This window comes from Austrofundulus limnaeus, unplaced genomic scaffold (assembly GCF_001266775.1).
Source record: "Austrofundulus limnaeus strain Quisiro unplaced genomic scaffold, Austrofundulus_limnaeus-1.0 Scaffold308, whole genome shotgun sequence".
Classification (NCBI taxonomy): Eukaryota; Metazoa; Chordata; class Actinopteri; order Cyprinodontiformes; family Rivulidae; genus Austrofundulus; species Austrofundulus limnaeus.
The window spans coordinates 558,759-576,985 of record NW_013952710.1 but is presented as its reverse complement, the minus strand read 5'-3'; the positions used below and the strand labels follow the sequence as shown (position 1 = coordinate 576,985).

Below are 18,227 nucleotides of genomic sequence, written 5' to 3'. Positions count from 1 at the left end.
ACACACACACACACACACACACACACACACATACACATACACACGCACACATAGCTTCATAAGAGTTCAGTTTCAAAATCCGTTACAAAATTAAATTAAAAAAAGAGCTCAAAGAACAAGGAATTCAGGCCCCTTCTCAAAGCATACATTCATCTTAGAGTACACACTCAAACACACAGAGATAAGTGCACACACACTCACACACATGCACGCACACACAGATCAGAGGCATTCAGTAAACGTTAAGTGATGAGCTGAGGGGTGGACTGCTTCGTCCAGGGAAGCTGTGTGCAGAACCTCAACTCCACCGGCCCAGTCCTGGGTTCAGACGCGGGAGTCCGGCACTCTTCACGGTTAAAATCGGTTTTCTCTTTTTAAAAAAACAAAACAAATGTAAAACAAAGARCCACGGTYTTTGCTCCGAGGAGGCTCAAAGACTCTCCTCCCTCTGATCTCCGGCAGAGGTAGTACCKTCCCATTCTTCGCCCTCCTCCTTTCGCGAGTCCCCACGTGGGAATTATGTTTGTCCTATGGCCCCAAACTGAAGAAACGTGCCCCCCCTCACCGTCCGTCCCACCGCTCGCCCCGGGCCGCTGCGTGTGTGAGAGAGGGCGTGGGTCCGTGAGCGTGTGGGGTGTGGTCAGAAGACCTCCGGTAGTGTGACGTTGCGGAGCAGCCACTGTTGGGAGCGTGTGTGTGTGCAGTCTCTGACACTGGGCACCTGGCTGTCCTCCTCGCTGGCCTTGTCCAGGCACTGGTTACTGTTCACGTGGACCAGGGTCAGCTTCTGCACAACACAACAACAACACAACAAAACAACAACTAGATTTCTTTAGAGTTTCAGTAAATACGCCGTTACTGAGGTGATTCATGTCGGGACATTACGTCTCCACTCACCACAGGATCGTATTCCCACAGCTGGTTGCCTTTGAGGTGATGACACTTGAGCATCATGACAGGTCCGTTCAGCTTGGAGATGTCGAGACACAAGTCATCTGTTCGGATCTCCTTGTTGGCCGTGTACGAGAAAACCTGCACAAACACACAGCAGCTTTTTAAACAACTCATATGAGTTTTATTTACAAGTTCAGAAAACACTTTTACTTGACTTACTGCAACAACAAATCGACAAAAATCGATTATTAAAAGCGTTGACAACAAATTTCAATATCGATTCGTTGTGTCGCAAAATTTATATGTAATTTATGTGTTTATTTACTAGGGGTGCAACAATACAGAAAATTCACGATTCGGTTCAATACTTCAGTCTCACGGTTCGATAAATTTTTCGATACAAAATAGAGAAATGTCCATGCCCCTTTAAACTTGTAATTTATTTAAATTAATTATGAGCATTTGTTTAACYTCAAAAGTACAGTTTTTAAATTAAATGTTGCTGAAACAGCAAGTTTCTCAGTGGATCTGAGCTCAAAAATGCAGCCTAGGTGGAGTAGTCGAACACAGATCCACTGATCCTTCAACACAGAGCATCTTCAGAAGACAAGTTGATAAAATATTTTAAAAATCTGTATTGTTCCATACAAGTGTGTATTGAACCTAAAGCACTGTTTGATATGGTTCAATACGGGTACATGTATTCTTGCAGCCCTTTTATTTACATWTAAATTAGGCGGGGCACCTAATGCACCATTTGTTTCCTCCTCTCGGGCCAAAAATATAAAAACCGTCCAGTTTTTTCTAATTGAAGCTCAAAGTTATTTGTTAAAAAGCAAAAACGTTCTGGAAGGAAAAGAAAAAAAGACACGAGCAGCAGGTCTGCCTCAGTAGGGGAAGGGGGAGGGGCTGCTTCAGAACCGTTTACTGGGTCACAGAACACTGTTTCAGTCAGACAGAACCAACAAGAATGAAGCAAAAAGTAAAGAATCAGAGAAAAATTATAAATGCTAAATGTAAATAAATTCTAATTATATTAAATTAATAATAGTTTTACATCTAAAAATCACATTTTAATCTATTTTCCTCATTCAGCAACTGATTACACATCTGTTATGTTTTATGGATGAGAAATACACTTTTTTTTCAGGCAGTATTTAATACAGCAGCCAAAATGTGCTTCTGTTTTTTTAACTCAGCAGATTATAAAAAAAAATCCTTCATGTTATAAAAAGACCCTCTTGATTCAAGAGAAAACTCTGGTTTTTAAGAAAATGGCTGCGTATCAATTAATAAATCAACCAGATTAATTCATTAATCGATAACTTGCATCCCTAACTTGTACAGAAATGAAATAAATTTATGTCTACTCATATTTATGTAATTAAGTATTTTAATGATTTGGCCAATTAATCGATTAATCAAAAAAAATCGACAGATTAATCGATTATTAAAATAATCGTTAGCTGCAGCCCTTCAAGCAACAAGGGGATGTTTCTTACAGAGTATTTTTAGTCCTCAAATATTTGACAAAACATTATAAAATCCAAACATACACTTAGATAAACATGAACATGTTCGTCAGTAACGTACATTTTATTTGTCATTTTTTTTACAGCTCGTTTCGTCTTACTGGAAATATAACTTTCAAGCCCCATGTTTGACAGACAGTAAATAGTGAGAGCAGGTGCTGTAATTACCTTACAGCTTAATAAACTGAGCAAACTGTGGCTGGGGAAAGTTGGTCAATATTTGTCTTTACTTTGTGCGCAGTTATTGTTTGTTATCTGTATTAGCACAGAAGGGTTCACCGTGATGTTTCAGATGTTTTATAGCATGAAAATTATTTATAGATCTAATTAAATCCTTCTTTTTCACATGTAAATCATTCTCTTCTATATAAAGTGGAACTGTAATGCTTTGGTCTGAACTCCACAAGTCCCTCTTTCACCTTTCTTTCACCTTTTCTGATGCATCTCAGATCAACTCATTTTGAGGCTGTCTCTTTAAATCCAATAGTTTGATAGAGGAGGTTTATGACTATATAGCAGTGCAGAAACGTTTTATTTACAAATGAATTAAAAGATGTCAACAAGAGAAGACGTTCATCCAGCCTTGCATGTTGGAGCCAGAGTCTGACCCAGAGGAGAATGAAGATGAGGAAATTGGAGTTGGTAAGTCCAGAACTTATTTGGCAGTTCTGTCGCAAATAATTTGACATTATAGTTCAGAAAACATCACAGAAAATAGAGAAGAATGAACGGGTTGAAAAATATGACCCAAGCAGAATATAAAGACGTCGATGCAGCACCAGGAGAAACTAAACTCAAATTTTCTGCACAACTGGAGACACATAACAAAATGTATTTAACAGCTAAAAATATGGATTTTGCATTTGTTCCCTTTAAGAAGCAATAAATCTGTCAGCGTTGGCCAGAAAACATGTTTTTCACTTTTTCTGCTAACAGTAATTTCAGAGCTTCATTTGACTGATGGAGAAATGATCCTGCAGCTACTAAACTGAATTTATCTTAACAGAATCCCATTTATTTACTTGTGTCACTGATGTGCTTTCTACAGTTGATTCAAGAACTTATTGCAAAAAGGAAGGAAGGTTTTTGARAATAAGGGGCTGTTTGTTAGCGTTTCATCTTGGTGTAAAACTCCTTGGTTTGGAGATGCAACAGTTTCAGAGTTCTGACCTCAGTTACTGTAGATGTGGTTTGACTGTTGGAGTTTGGATGTAGGACAGTCTGCAGTAGGGGTGTAAGAAAATATCGATACACTGAAATATCACAATATTTCATTTCCCGATACTGTATCCATATTCTAAAGCCCTGTATCAATTTTTTTTAAGGTTTAAAACATCAACTTTCCTGCCAGCYGTTCATTTTTATGTTGTAGTTCAGCCTCTGACCACTAGCTGGCAGCAGTGAGCCAGCCATTTGGCTCCGCTACCTCTTGAGCACCAGAGAGTAAGGGTAGCATTAGCATTGTAAGTAAACATTAGCTTCATGCTCCGATAGCTGAATCTGAGAGGAAAAGACCRACACCCTCTGCCTTCTAAGTTGCGGTAAGGTTACAAACAGTTACTTATTTGTCAGAATATGTGTATTTTAAGCCAAACTAAGTGTTTTGTGAGCTCTTTTTCCAAATGTAGTCACATTACGGAAGGCAGGCAGGCAGACATATAGCGCATGCGTCTATCCCCTCGAGTGAGCACGGCACTCCCCCCGTGACATAAAACTCTGTCTGTTGCTCTCAATGTCCGGCTGATCACATCAAAGTCCAAATACTTTAAGTTTATCCTGCTATGTTCGCTTCAAAAACGATTTAACTGTGTTGTTTAGCTTCTCCATTTATTTACTGTTTATTTTCGTGTTGGGTGAACATATTGTAAATAAAAATTAAAAACTAAAACTGCAAAAATATATATTTTCTAACTATTTATTGACAATTTTAGTCTAATAATTGAAAACATGGATGAAATAAGAAATATGAAACAAATAAAATAAAATACATACAAAGCAGAACACAGCTAAATGTATCAAAAGTATGTCTATGTAATATTAGAATTTTCTGAGACAATGAATTTTGGTTTTTCATTTTTTCCCTTGTAAGAGGTTTTTATTTAATAGAATTTTTGGACAAAAAAATAGCAATATATCGCCTTGCTTACAGTATCGCAATATATCGGGATATATCGTATCGTGACCCCTCTGTCATATGTATCATATCACCAAATTCTTGCCAATACACAGCCCTAGTCTGCAGTGCAGTAGTTTTAGTTTGTTCAGGAACTATTTCATCCTGAGAGATTTCTTGATCCGAGTGAGTTCACGGGGTAAAAAACCACAGTTTGCACAAACATGGTTTCCCTGTTACCCGTTTCGAAGCTTGAAACTGCTACTTCCTGTTTCTTTGTTTTCATTTTGTTTTAGGGTTTGTTGGTTCTAAAAAGCTGTAACAGTTTCACAGATCGACACAGATGCAGAGATTGGTTCTTGTGGTGTTAGTTTCAGCTTCTGTAGACATGCTCCAACTGTTGACGATTTCCAGATCAAAGACAGTCTGCTGTGACTTTCCTGAGGCAGCTTCTAACTGGGTGACAGATGTCTTTTGTGATGTCACCACCACTGCTTTGGCAAAGGTTGAACATTTTTTTCATCGCCATCTTTGCGGGGTAAATTATTAAATCCTCATTTCAGCTCAGATGGGTTAGAATCTTTAAGTTTTTAAATGTCTTTGAAAAGTTTTTCATGGTTACAAAAACGTTTGTCACTGAGAAGTAATCCAGTAAACACGTGTATTTACTGTACATGTGATATTATCTGAGGTTCTGATTGGTTTTAGCAAAAACCTAAACTGTACATTATGTTCACAAACTAAGTTCACATTTTGATCCTTGTACATTTATCTAGATTTAGCAAATCAACGTTGAAAGTTTCACAACCAAAAATATGAATATATTTGAGTTATTTCATGTATCAAACACATGCAGTATCTGATAAARGTGAGAACACCCCTCATTTTTGTTACCAGAGGTTTACACATTAAGAGCTGCGTGTTGACTTATTTTCAGGGGACAGCAAATTTAAAATGGTTATACAAGCTGTACACTGATTACATATCTGCAGTGCTTTCATGTGAAAAGATATATTAACAAAAATGTGAGGGAGGACTCACTTTGGTGTGGTACTGTACATCATTTTATAGATGTACGCTGTTCAAACTGTGTGCAGTCTGACACCGATGAGGAAATCTCACCTTTACTGTGTTGTTGTTGCAGAAACAACCTTGTTGGTTATTTTTTTTTTCTGTTTCCTGGTTTGTTTATGAAGATGATTTCTTGTCAGAACTATGAAGCACTTTAACTTCRGTTGTTCTTTTATTGGCTAAAGGATGTGTTGGAAATAAATCTGTTTCATACCTGTTACAAAAACTAAGCAATCACACCTAGATGTTTTCTTTGACTTTTTGTATTTGAAGGATAAGCATATCACAGACACTTTAACACTATATTTTAACACTATTTTTATGTTAATGTGGCACCCAGTATTTTTGAATATTTAACACTGGTTGGTGYTAAATTAATAAAAAATGTGTGTTAGAATTTAACACTTTCACAGATGTTATTTTAACACCAGCAAGTGAGGACACACAGACACTTTGTTGGTGTTGAAATTAACACTGTGGGTGTTAAATTAACACTGATTCTGGTTTTTCTTCCTGCTCTGCTCTGTTACCTGGTTGCCTCCCATGCCGTGGCAGTTGAAAATGCCGACCTTCTCGTTTTCYTTTCGGGCCATGTTGTCCAGGCACTGGTTGGTCTCCACGTTTCGGATCTGAGTCAAATGCAAACACGACAAAGTAAACAACGAGCACTGTAGCACACACTGGACTGCGGTGTCGTCTGTGTGTGTGTGTGTCATTGTGAGTTGAGCGCATACCTCTCCCAGGGAGTAATAATGCCGTGGGATCTGAGAGTCTGGATAGATGTTCTCTAAGTACCAGCTGAAGGGTTTACATTGCAGCTTTTGTCTCAGACCAGTGCGAGAGGAGATGTCACCATAGTCCACTTTTGTCACTCCTGGACAAACACACAATCACTGAATCCATGAATGCCTGTTGAAAGTTTATTTCATTCAGCACAATCCTTATTAATAGTCAGAAACCCTCATTTTTAATGTCAGCTTGGAGCGAGTCAGAACACAGACACTTGGACAGTAAATCCAGTGAGGTGTAATGCATGAGGTCATATTTTTTCTTCCTACATCACGTCATGTCATGACAACTTGTATTAGTCTGACAAACATGATGTGTTTGGTTAGATGTGGAAGAGCCGGAGGCGAACACCTAAATGTTTCACTTTCACAAGTTGGTACTTGCTACACACCCGCTTGAATAAAATATTGACTTTTTACTTTCTGAAGTCTAACTGTTTTACAGTAATGAGTGTAGACGTACACAAGCAGGAGAACAAAGCAGAAACACACTTTGGTCCTTGAATGTTACAACTGTGGAGAAAACCACAGAGGATAAAGTTTATTTGTTGATGAAATGACCTGATCAGTAGGATTTATCTGAAGGGAGATCATTTAATTTAAASATATTTAATGCCTTTCTTTAAATGTGGCTGTATGATGCATTTGTGACTTGTAACATGGTAAGAAAAATATGACTTAAAGTAGTGGTCATCCAACCTGGGGGGTCCGCCCCCACCACAGAGCACAGGGGAGGCCCATAACGGTGTCTCCTCAGAAGTAAGCTACACTGTAGCCACAGCTGCCCTGGGGCACACTGACAGAGGTGAGGCTGTGGGCCCTCTGACCACCACCAGCAAGGACACATTAGCTATGTTTACATGCACAAAATTTTTTGATCGGATTGAAATGTATTCGGATTAAATAATCTGACTGTACTGTTTACATGGACACAATCCGATCATGAAAAGTGTTTACATGCACCGGAGTTTTATTCAGAATAAAAGTCCGGACAGCCCGGACAGAAAAGCCCTTCATCGAGGAAATGTATTTTTGGTGCTGAAGTGGGGATGTAGRAAACGGTAGGGGGTTCTTAAAGAGACAGAGGCCAGTTTCAGGGACTTTAGAAAGGCTATGATGCAAAGTCAAATTTATGTTACAGCATTTTCACAACAACTGAAGCTAACATTGTGACTTGATTGTGGTGTAGAACTTAACCATGTGCCTGGAAAATACACAATACCCCCTTTAACTGCTTGATTGTCTTACATGTTACACAACTCAAATAAAATGGACTTTTTCTTCCTCTTTTTTTTTTTTTAACCAGAAACTGGTTTAAAAAGTCTTATCATATTAAAAACCTGTACAATTAGAACAGGTTTATARTTGATCAAACAGAACCTGCAGTTCTGATCTGTCTCTCCATTGCAGCTTTGTGTGTGTTTGTGTATGTGTGTGGTTGTGCAGGTTAATAGATCTTTTGTAGCGTGAAATTACTCCCCTCACCCCGCCCATCCTGCAATGTTCGACTACCTCTGCAATATTACACTGTCATCAGGTTAATGGATWGATTGCACCTGCTGCAGAGATTAACCTCAACACATGAGCACACACATGCACAAATTAATGAGCACACACACAGCCTGCCTCTGAGACCCTCACACACACWCAGCCCCACTCACCAGGTGAGATAATGTAGAAAAAGTTCTTGAACTCATCCATCCAGACTTCTGCCAGACGTCGGTTGTTTTTGTTGATGATCTGTCCCGTTCCTCCGGGGAACGTGTAGGGCGTCGCCTTTCTGAACACGTGACCCACGTGAGAACACGTGACGATCTCCAGAGTGCCTCCACACTGCCAGATCTGTGAAGAACAAAYMATTTTCAACAAAAGTCTATGGGATAAATCTTGTGCCAGCAGGAASTGAATTTGAATTGCTCAGATTGAATCTGAATGTGCATAATTTGAAATTGAATGCATTGGTTTGAAAATGAATTTTACTAAATTGAAACTGAATTTAAAGTTTTGAATTTGAATTAATTTGCTTTGAAACTGTATTTTTTCTATTAAAAATTCAGTTTGACTACTTTCACTTTCAGTTCCATAATTCAGATTTTTGTGTCACATCCTGGTCCTTGAGAAAGCCAGGCAGAGTAATCAAACACAGATCCACAGATTTATGTTTCACTTTGGTGAAGTTTYCCTTCTGTATGTAACAGAGTTGATGTAATCCACTGTAAAAGTGACAAAAACAAAGTTATTTTATTGCAGTGATTAATTTGACCTATATGTAGAAAATGTTACATTTACATCACATCATGGATCACATATTGATCAGATGCTGCTGCTGACTGATCCATGATGTGATGTAAATGTAACATTTTCTACATWTAGGTCAAATTAATCACTGCAATAAAATAACTTTGTTTTTGTCACTTTTACAGTGGATTGCATCAACTCTGTTACATCCAGAAGGGAAACTTCACCAACGTGAAACATAAATCTGTGGATCTGTGTTTGATTACTCTGCCTGGCTTTCTCAAGGACCAGGATGTGACACAAAAATCTGAATTATGGAACTGAAAGTGAAAGTAGTCAAACTGAATTTTTAATARAMMAAAATACAGTTTCAAAGCAAATTAATTCAGATACGAAACTTTTAAGTTCAGTTTCAATTTAATAAAATTCATTTTTAAACCAATACATTCAGTTTGAAATTATGCACATACAGATTCAATCTGAGCAAATCAGATTCAATTCCTGTTGGCACAAGATTTATTCCATACAAGGCACCTTGTAAAACAAAATTAAGTGTCGCCACTGAATGGGGGAAAAAACAAACAAATGCTGAACTCTGCTGGGAGGTGGCTGACGCAGACGGATCCTCTCAGAGGTGTGACAGCCCGAGTAAGTTTGATTGAGAGCCAGTTCGGGATGACGCTCGACAAAGTGTTTAGTCAGAGCAGTCGAAGGGGAACATTYGGGGATGTGAGTGCTCGCGAAACCCTAGCAGACACCCCCTGAAAACCTGCCAGAGCATGAAAGAATCCAACCATGCCAACTGGCTGCGTTCACTCACCCTGAAAGAGATTTCCAGGTTTTCTCCACCCCAGATGTCCATGCCTGCGTCATAGGTGCCAATCTCCTGAAAATAATCTCGGTCTATAGAGAACAGGCCGCCTGCCATAGTAGGAGTCCTGCGGAGACAGATAAATCCAGAGCGAGGCTGGTTAGTGTCAGCAGAAGCCTGTTTTCCAAAAGGTCACTCAGTATCTACAGATCCCATCAGTTTTATTTTTCACCCCGTTCTTTACGGTCCTCTTGTTTTTTCCGCTTCTGCTCACTTTTTTTCTACTGTTGTGACGGTTGTGTCACCGTTTAATGACCTCTATTCTGATCTGTTTTTCACCCTCCCCCCTCCCCTTTCCTCACACAGTCGTTTCCTCCTTTGCACAACATGCTGCCTATTTTTCTTTTTATTTAACTTCCATGTTCACTCAGGATTCCTAAAGTTTAAGGCCAGTTAAATTTAAGAATTTTTAATGCCAAGTGAAATGAAATTTAAGACCAATTTTATAATAAACAAATGACAAAAAAAAAAACTGTCAGAAACTCATGAATCAAAGTATTTTTGGTTGAAGTTTTCAAATTTTGCTAAAAGAACATTTGTTTTTATCCATATGCATTTTTGTCAAATATAGCAAAAACATTCTTGGCAGTCAGTTTTAAACCTAATTTAATTCCTGGAAATCATCTAACGAGCCAACATTTGGAGTTTTAGGACCCACAATGGGTTTTCAACACCAACTTGCTGCAAATGTTTGTAAGAAATATGAACACATTTTTGGAAAGACAACATTATAAACATATTACAAAACAAATTTCACGTTGCTCAGATGGGCAGTTGTTGAGATATTTGCATGTGAAGCAACAGGAAGTGATGTCAAAGGGGAATGTCTGCATGAAAATATTTCAAAAAACAAATATTACCAATTACTTTAATATTTGAGACGAATCATYCTATTTACAGTGTGTTAAAGTTTTTAAGATCACTGAAAGATTGATTTAAGACATTTTAAAGCTAATTAAGGCCTTAATTTTGGATTGATGAATTCAAGGCCTTTTATCCACAGGAACGCTGTCACTGGCAAAAAACATACAATAAATTCAAAGTCAACAAATGAAACTAAAATATATCCTGAGAGCACACAAGCATTGCAGCATTTCGAAAATATTTAACAACACAAAATAGAAAAAAAAAATTCAACTTGCTAAATAAGCAAATGATGCTATGGCAGTAACAGACTAATTAAAGAGGTTAAAGACGTGCTTTTTAACTAAACATATCAGTGATCTCTGGACTCCTCAGCTGACAATTTAAGTTGTTTTGATGAAATTCAAACATGCAGCAGTTAAACAAACATCTACTAAATTAGAGAGAAGCTTTGATTCTGATTAAAGCTATTTATCCAAACAGTCTGCCACTATCATAAAAGCAGTGTTTACAGGCGTGTGTTTATCACGACACTGAGGCACGCCAATGCTGGCGACATTAAAGACGACAAAAAAACTGCAGAACAGAGACATCATTTATAGAACAAAGTAAAAACGTAAATTGCTGTGATCCTTTTAGTTGCACTTGAGACCTGTCCAGGGTGTGCCCTGCCTCTCATCAGTGAATGAAGCAGATACCAGCTTCACCGCCACTCAGAACGGGTAAAAACACGAGTAAAAGACAACTGATGGATGGAATTTAGGTTGCTTTTTAATTTTAGTTTAAAAAGATCTACAGAAACTTGACCTGCTGTCAGTTCAGGGCAGTCCTCAAGTTATTCTTTTTAATGAAAATGAGTCCAGACGTTTTCACATTATTGTAATTTACAAAGTACTGTAGAAGTGCTCATAATGATTTCTTTAGGCTTGCAATTTTCTATTCATTGGGTAATAAAAGAGTATTTCCACACAGTTAATCCTACCAAAGCATACAGTAATGATAACTTAACATACCAATTCACCGTACCTTACATGTTATCTGAAAGAAATCAGAATAATGCCTCATTGTTTTGGGGATGTTGGAAATTCCTACAACATTTTCACATATTTTAATGAACTGTAGACGGTTTCTGAAGACTGAACTAAACATAGAGTCAGCAGAGTGCCCATGGTTTTATCATATATGTGTCAGTCAGTTTATTAAACAGAAATATAGTGGAAATGACTGAACACAAAAGCAACATCAATTTTGAATTATTAGATTTGAGCAAATGGATGTAGAAAGTATCACTGCATATTCTGTATTATTAGAACATAATTTAACATCTTTTAATTGSAAATAATAACTATCGTAATAGAGGTTTACTTTTAGAAACTTAAAATGTTTCCTCTTAGGCAGCTATAAATGGAAAATACCTGGTTTGATCCAAAGCAAAAGTTAGCAAGACCCCTGGTCTGACCACATTATTCATGTAGGACTAAATCTCGAACCTCATTCATTAGGCACAAAACACAAATTTATTTTTTAATAGGGATCCACGATTAGTTGTAACATTAGACGTTATTTAATAAACATTTATTTTAACTGTAAAATAAAGACTAAAAATACTGTAGGCTGTTTAGTTTTGTAAATTTTTAAAAATATATTTTAACACGGACAGAGCCATTTTATTTACACACAAAGCATTCTGGGTAAATGATGACGTGGATAGGTCCTCGGTGCGAGGCTGCTAGCGAGCTATATCCACCCTGAAGGTTAATCTTGGACAATATCTGATGATCGACTCTTTTAAATGAAACCAGAGAGCGTTGACAGAGAGGAGAAGGTAGAAATGACTCAGCCTGGAACTGAAAATATGGATGGAGGACAACAGAGCTGCTTCATGGAAGAACAACCTCAGATTAGCCTGTTAGCTTTAGCGTTAGCCCGATGCTATCACCATATATATGTATTAGCTCAGTGCTACACATTCTCCTCTCGTCATTGAGGTCCTCCATCCACATGACAGAGAGGGGAACACAAAAATGACTCAGCTGCAACTGAAAATATGGATGGAGGACCTCAGTTTAGCTTGTTTGTCGCACTAGCACAGAGCTAATACATATAAGGCAATATCGTGTCAGCGCTAGGGTGAAGGCTAACAGGCTAAGCTGAGGTTCTTCTTCCATGAAGCAGCTCTGTTGTCCTCCATCCATATTTTCAGTTCCAGGCTGAGTCATTTCTACCTTCTCCTCTCTGTCAACGCTCTCTGGTTTCACTTAAAAGAGTCGATCATCAGATATTGTCCAAGATTAACCTTCAGGGTGGATATAGCTCGCTAGCAGCCTCGCACCGAGGACCTATCCACGTCATCTTTACACAGTTTTGTTTTTTAGGACACTTAAAGACACCCGAAGAAAAATTCTGTCAAGCAGATCTGTGACAAACAACCAGAAACCATGGGTGCTGAGTGTTATATAACATATATCATCTGTGTGACCTTGAATGGTGGCGTTAGGCGAGCTTAGAAACAAGAGCAGGAGGAACGACTAATAGACAAGGCCTGAGACGTGAGAGGCAACACAACAAGCAAAAATAACAGAAACACACAAAACAACTCGGACATCAGAGGAAAATTCACCGTACTTTGTTTTAGGCATGGGCCGAATACCGGTTTCAAGGTATACCGTGATATGTAAAAGTCACGGTTTGAAAACCGCTAAAATCTTCTGTCATAACGTGCCTATGATTTAAGTGTTGTTTTATTTTTTTCCCCCCCCCGCGGGTCTGTTCTGCTGCAGACTTTCCACCGCGACCCCTCCCCCGCACAATCCTGCAGAGCAGCCTGTCGGCACTCGCTGAAAAGCAGAGTTCCCCAAACTTTTTCCCAGTCTAAAATAATAAAACCAGCTATATGAAAATACGTAGAATGCCGTAAAGATGACAGCAATGTGGACCGTGGAGGAAACACATCTAACATGATCGCAGGTCCAGGTAAACTTATGCTATCTTGAAATGAACGAGCTAATGTTAGCATCAGATTGTGAAACATATCACCACGTTGCTGTGGCTTACTGCACCGACCACAAATTGTCTGCAAAACTGTTTGAGTTGTTGGATTGTGTATTTGATAAGTTTTAAGTGAAAAGCTATAAAACTGAACGCCTCCTTTAGCCGAGCAGTTCGTTAGCTGAACGTGCGTTTCATAAACACGCATTCATAGTTGTGATTTCTTGTTTCTGTGTGCATAACCCTTTTGAAATTTAAAACACAATAAAAACCTCCAACGTGACACATTACTTCAATAAAAAGACTTGTCGTGGAGTATACAGTGATTTGTCTTAAATAATAAAGCAAAACAAAAGCAGTTATCTTACTTTATCAGGATAATCTAATTGCATTAGGTGCTAAAAATCAATAAAGTACAGATGCACACAGGTAAATAAAATTTCAGCACAACACTTCTGAGATCTAAAAACAGCTTCCAAAGATAGTTAAAGTTGAATATAATAATAAAAAAGTTATTTTCTTTTTTGTTTTTAAATACAAATTTCAAAACAAAATTTTTAGAGCTGTAATCATAATACCGTTACCACGAAACCGTGATATTTTTGCCCAAGGTTATCATACCGTCATAATTTCATACTGTCCCATGCCTATGTTTGTTTGTATCACTGCCCTGAGACTAATTTATGACTAACTAATGTCTAATTGTAATGCATTCACAACTATAAACACCCAGCAGCGACATTACAGCTTACAGGAAGTTGTTCTGATCCGCTGACTGACAAAGTTGCTGCCTGGTTATTTATCACTAACTTTCCTCGATTTGGTCCCTTCAGGGAAATTCTTTCCCAACATGACCCGACAGAGAGGTCAGTGCCCTGGAACGAGAAGCGACTGAGAATCTTGTTAAAACATGTGAGCTGAAGCTGATTCGTTCTCTCCGACTGTCCACATTTCATAAGGCTGACCTGACAGGCAACGTGCGGTCCCCTTTGCGGCGGTCCATCTCTCTCTGCGGTACAGGGTACCAGCGGAAGTTCAGCTTCCAGTTGAAGCCTCCGTACGTCATGTCGGATCCCGCCATGTACTCAAACGTGTCGTCGCTGATGACGTCGATGATGGGGCACACCACTGTTCTCCTAAAACGGTTAGACAAGCAAAACACGTCAGTGCGGGTCAGTGCGCAAACACGCTACGCACACGTGAAGTAATAACCAGGCTCATGTGTGCCTTTAGGAAGCAGAAAACAGAGACTGATGACTATAATTAAACAGCAGGTAAACATGAGAACAATGCTTCTGCAGACTCAACAATAGCTTACTGTTTTGTTTATCTTTTTCTCTGTTAGCCATTGGTGTGTGTGTGTGTTGTGTATGTTCCTTACTTATCGTGTTTGATGCGAGCCAGCAGAGGCTCCAGCCACCCTGTGGTGCATTCACAATGAGCATCCAGAAAGGTAATGACCTAAAAGACAGTAAACAGGAGACTAACGCAGCAGGTCAAAGACTAATAGATGTTACATGTGTTTGATATAGTGCAAAAGTTTTAAATCACTTCTTATTTGTATAGTCTTTGCTTCCAAGAAGCCAAGGTTTCATCTAATCTTTTAAAGTGGTCTTGAATGGGAATTTTTCAGGCCTATTGAAGGTCATTAATCATTTATTTTCCTTTAGACTTTGGCTGCTTTTTACACGTATTTTCTGGTCAGTCCTTGAACCTGACCACAACCATAAATGGTGCAGTGTGTGCTTAAAAGTAGGAAAGTGGACAATAAATGGCCATTCTAAAAAAAAAAAGATGAACAGTAACTGAAAATCTTTTCTTGAAGAAAGAAAAACAAAAAAACAATTTCAGCTTCTGTTTTACCCGAGAGATGCATCATCCTTCCATCTACTGAATGTCAGGTTTTCAGCTTATATGACTGGGAATCACCTTGTTGGTGCTAAAATACTGTTTAGATTCTGACAAGTGTATGACTTTTTATTAGATTCAACTAAATAATAGATGAAAACTCATTGTGCCTTTGTGACAAGCTGCTGGTAACAAAGATCTAACGATCTATTTAAAACCAGCTCTTTGCCAAGTTGTCTTTTGTAGACACAAAACCAGTCCATCCCTTGAGTTTAGGAGGCCTTTGTTTAAATGATTAATGGGTCAGAGTTAAGTAGCTCAAACAAAAAACATTCATCTGAAAATAGTCAGAGGCGTTAGACTGAAAACTGGGGAAAAAGGGAGTCAAAGTCCAAAAAGCAACTTTGAAAGACTATCGGAAAGCCTGAACTACTGATCAAGATTACTTTAAAAGATAAGAAATTCTTACATCTAGAACACGTGTCGAACTTGAGGTCATCCTAAAATAAACGTACGCTGCTTTAAAGTCAGTACTGACCATAAACTACATATCCCATAATGCATGTTGATTTTACCCAAAAAATGATGGCATCATTTCCTATATGGAGGTGCAAACAGTTCAAAAGTAACTGGCAACATCTGTTCTGTAAAATCTCCTTTTTGCTGCATTTTCGCTGGCTACTTTTGCTGCGGCCCAGTTATACTGGGAAGTAGGAATTCCCTACTTACAAGTTGCAAATATAGACTGGAATGTCCCTTCAGTTGGAATTCCCTGTTGGAACGTGAGAAAGTTCAGAATTCATGGCAGCAGCTTCTTACCAGTGAGTAAAACTCTTACTTTTAATAATATTTCTGTATTATTTATTTCACGTTAAATCAGTTGTACACTTAGTACTTTTCAGTGTTTAGAAGAGGTAGGGATGGGTACCGAATTCAATACTTTTATAAGTACTGACCGAATTCTGTCGGTACTACCGAGTACTTGTTCACGTAAAATCAAACGGTACCATGTTTCGGTTCCTAAACGCATCGTTGTGACCGTATTTGCGTAAGAGTGGTGAGTTTTCCATGCTTGTCCTGAAYGCAGCATTGYGACCGTATTGGMGTAAGAGTGGTGAGTTTTCCATGCTTGTCCTGAACGCAGCATCGTGTAAGAGTGTAATGACATCAGCAGTCGCTGGTTCAGTAAACAGAGCTCAGTCTGAACGTAGCTTGAAAGCCTCGCAGCTCCTGGAGTAAAACTCGCCGAACAGACCGCCTCTGAATTATCTGGTGAATTAATTATCTTGTGAGCACAACGTTTGCTTGCTCAAAGTAAATAAAGTACCACCACTTTCTTTATTTCATCCACCATTAAACAGAGACCGGCAGAGGAAAACAACAGAGGAGCTTCCTGACCGTCCGAACGTGTCTGACCTGAATGAGTACAAGCAGCCAGCTTGAAGTGTTGGTGTGTTTTAGATGCTTAAAACGTAGCTTGAATACCTTTTATTTATTTTAATTCCATCCTATTTTGCTTATTTGATTTAAACTTATTTGCCTTCCATGGACCTCCATCACACAAATTTCTAGCAGGGAAATGACATCAATAGAAAGACGTGGAGCTGGATTTTAATTTGTGCAATAAGACAAAACAGTCTTGTTTTCAAGAGTTTGCACCTTAAAGAAATTAGTTAAACAGCTGATGTTACAATACAAAGAGTTGGATGTTGTCTTGATATTTGTTAAATTTTATAYATTGAGAAATTAATATGTTAAATTTTTAAAAAAAATAAAGCCCCTTTTCTATGGTGTGGTGTCGGAACGGTCGGTGTAGGTACGGGTCGGACCGGTTGGTTTTCCACTGATGTTCCAGTCCGGTTCCAATGGGTGTGTTTTGGGCAGTTGGTGGAGGTGGTTTTTTGAAAAAAGGTTAATGGGCAAAATGAGAGATGGAAACACACTTGATGAATAACTTTTGAAATTTTAAAAATTTGCAAACATTTTGAATTAAAATAGGATGGAATCAAGACTAATGTTGCTGCTACAACTGAAAAAAATGGCTCCTTGAGTTGTAAAGGCAGCTTAGACGCAACCAGTGACTCCTCCCCCTAGCCAATCAGTGACGAACTCTGACGTCACATTTTGGTGTCAGCTGGGACCGCTTGGAACCACAATGAAGTAGGTACTAAAAAAAGGGCTGGTTCCATGAATCTGGCCTAATGGAAATGGCTTTGAACCGTACTGACACTACACTAAGTGGCACTAGTGGAAAAGGGACATAAGTTTATTATGAAAAAAAACAACAACAACACACACAAAGTACCAAAAATTGGTACCATTGAGTACTGGTACCGACTCCCAGGTACCGGATATTGGTACCGAATCGATTCAAATGTCAAAGGTACCCATCCTTAAGAAGAGGTCATTTTAAAACACTGTTTCTATGCAGGAAATACCACATAGAGCTGTGTTATTGTTCGTTAGTGGTGCTCAGAGGTAGCAGTGAGTTAAAGTTAATGTTGAAGTTATTTACAGCAGGCCTTTTGAGGACCACCATAATGCTTGTGTGGCCCCCAGTGAAAATGAGTTTGACACGCCTGCCTTAGAAACTAAACGTAAAGAACTGAAAGATTTGCACAGTGCTGTAAATGCACACACACACACACACACACACACACACACACACACACACACACACACCTGGCCGGTAGAGATGGAGGCTCCCTTGAGGCGAGCGCGGATGAGTCCGGACCGCTGCTCCATCCTCACCACTCTGACAGGCACTTCTAACTTCCTGACGTACTGCTCCAACGGCCGTTTGAGAAAATCTAACACAAGTAAACACAAACGCACAAAATAAAGAAAAAAAAAAAACACAAAAATGAAAGACATGCAGAAAAAGAATGATCACCTTCTCCCTCAGTGGCAACAGACATCAAAGGTAATTTTAGATGATGTTTTTTTCTAAGTGTGTCTCGACATGCCTGTTGACATCCCTTTTAACCTGAACAGTTCATCTCCCTACATAAACACACACA

General features: G+C 38.7%; 1 protein-coding gene across 2 annotated transcripts in view; it reads right to left on the bottom strand.

Annotated features, from left to right (window-relative positions):
* Positions 1-18,227, bottom strand: part of galnt1 (UDP-N-acetyl-alpha-D-galactosamine:polypeptide N-acetylgalactosaminyltransferase 1) — an 81,605-nt gene continuing 63,378 nt past the window's right edge. Inside the window, exons 6-14 of one of the 2 annotated variants that reach the window (XM_014021859.1) lie at positions 17,890-18,017; positions 14,741-14,820; positions 14,325-14,495; positions 9,457-9,574; positions 8,060-8,240; positions 6,345-6,484; positions 6,141-6,239; positions 898-1,032; positions 1-787 (exon numbers count right to left, since the gene is read on the bottom strand). In XM_014021859.1, the coding sequence (XP_013877313.1) occupies positions 641-787; positions 898-1,032; positions 6,141-6,239; positions 6,345-6,484; positions 8,060-8,240; positions 9,457-9,574; positions 14,325-14,495; positions 14,741-14,820; positions 17,890-18,017 (1,199 nt within the window). In that variant the 3' untranslated portion in view covers positions 1-640. The remainder of the gene's footprint in view (positions 788-897; positions 1,033-6,140; positions 6,240-6,344; positions 6,485-8,059; positions 8,241-9,456; positions 9,575-14,324; positions 14,496-14,740; positions 14,821-17,889; positions 18,018-18,227) is intronic. The other variant, XM_014021860.1, reaches the window with a different exon arrangement.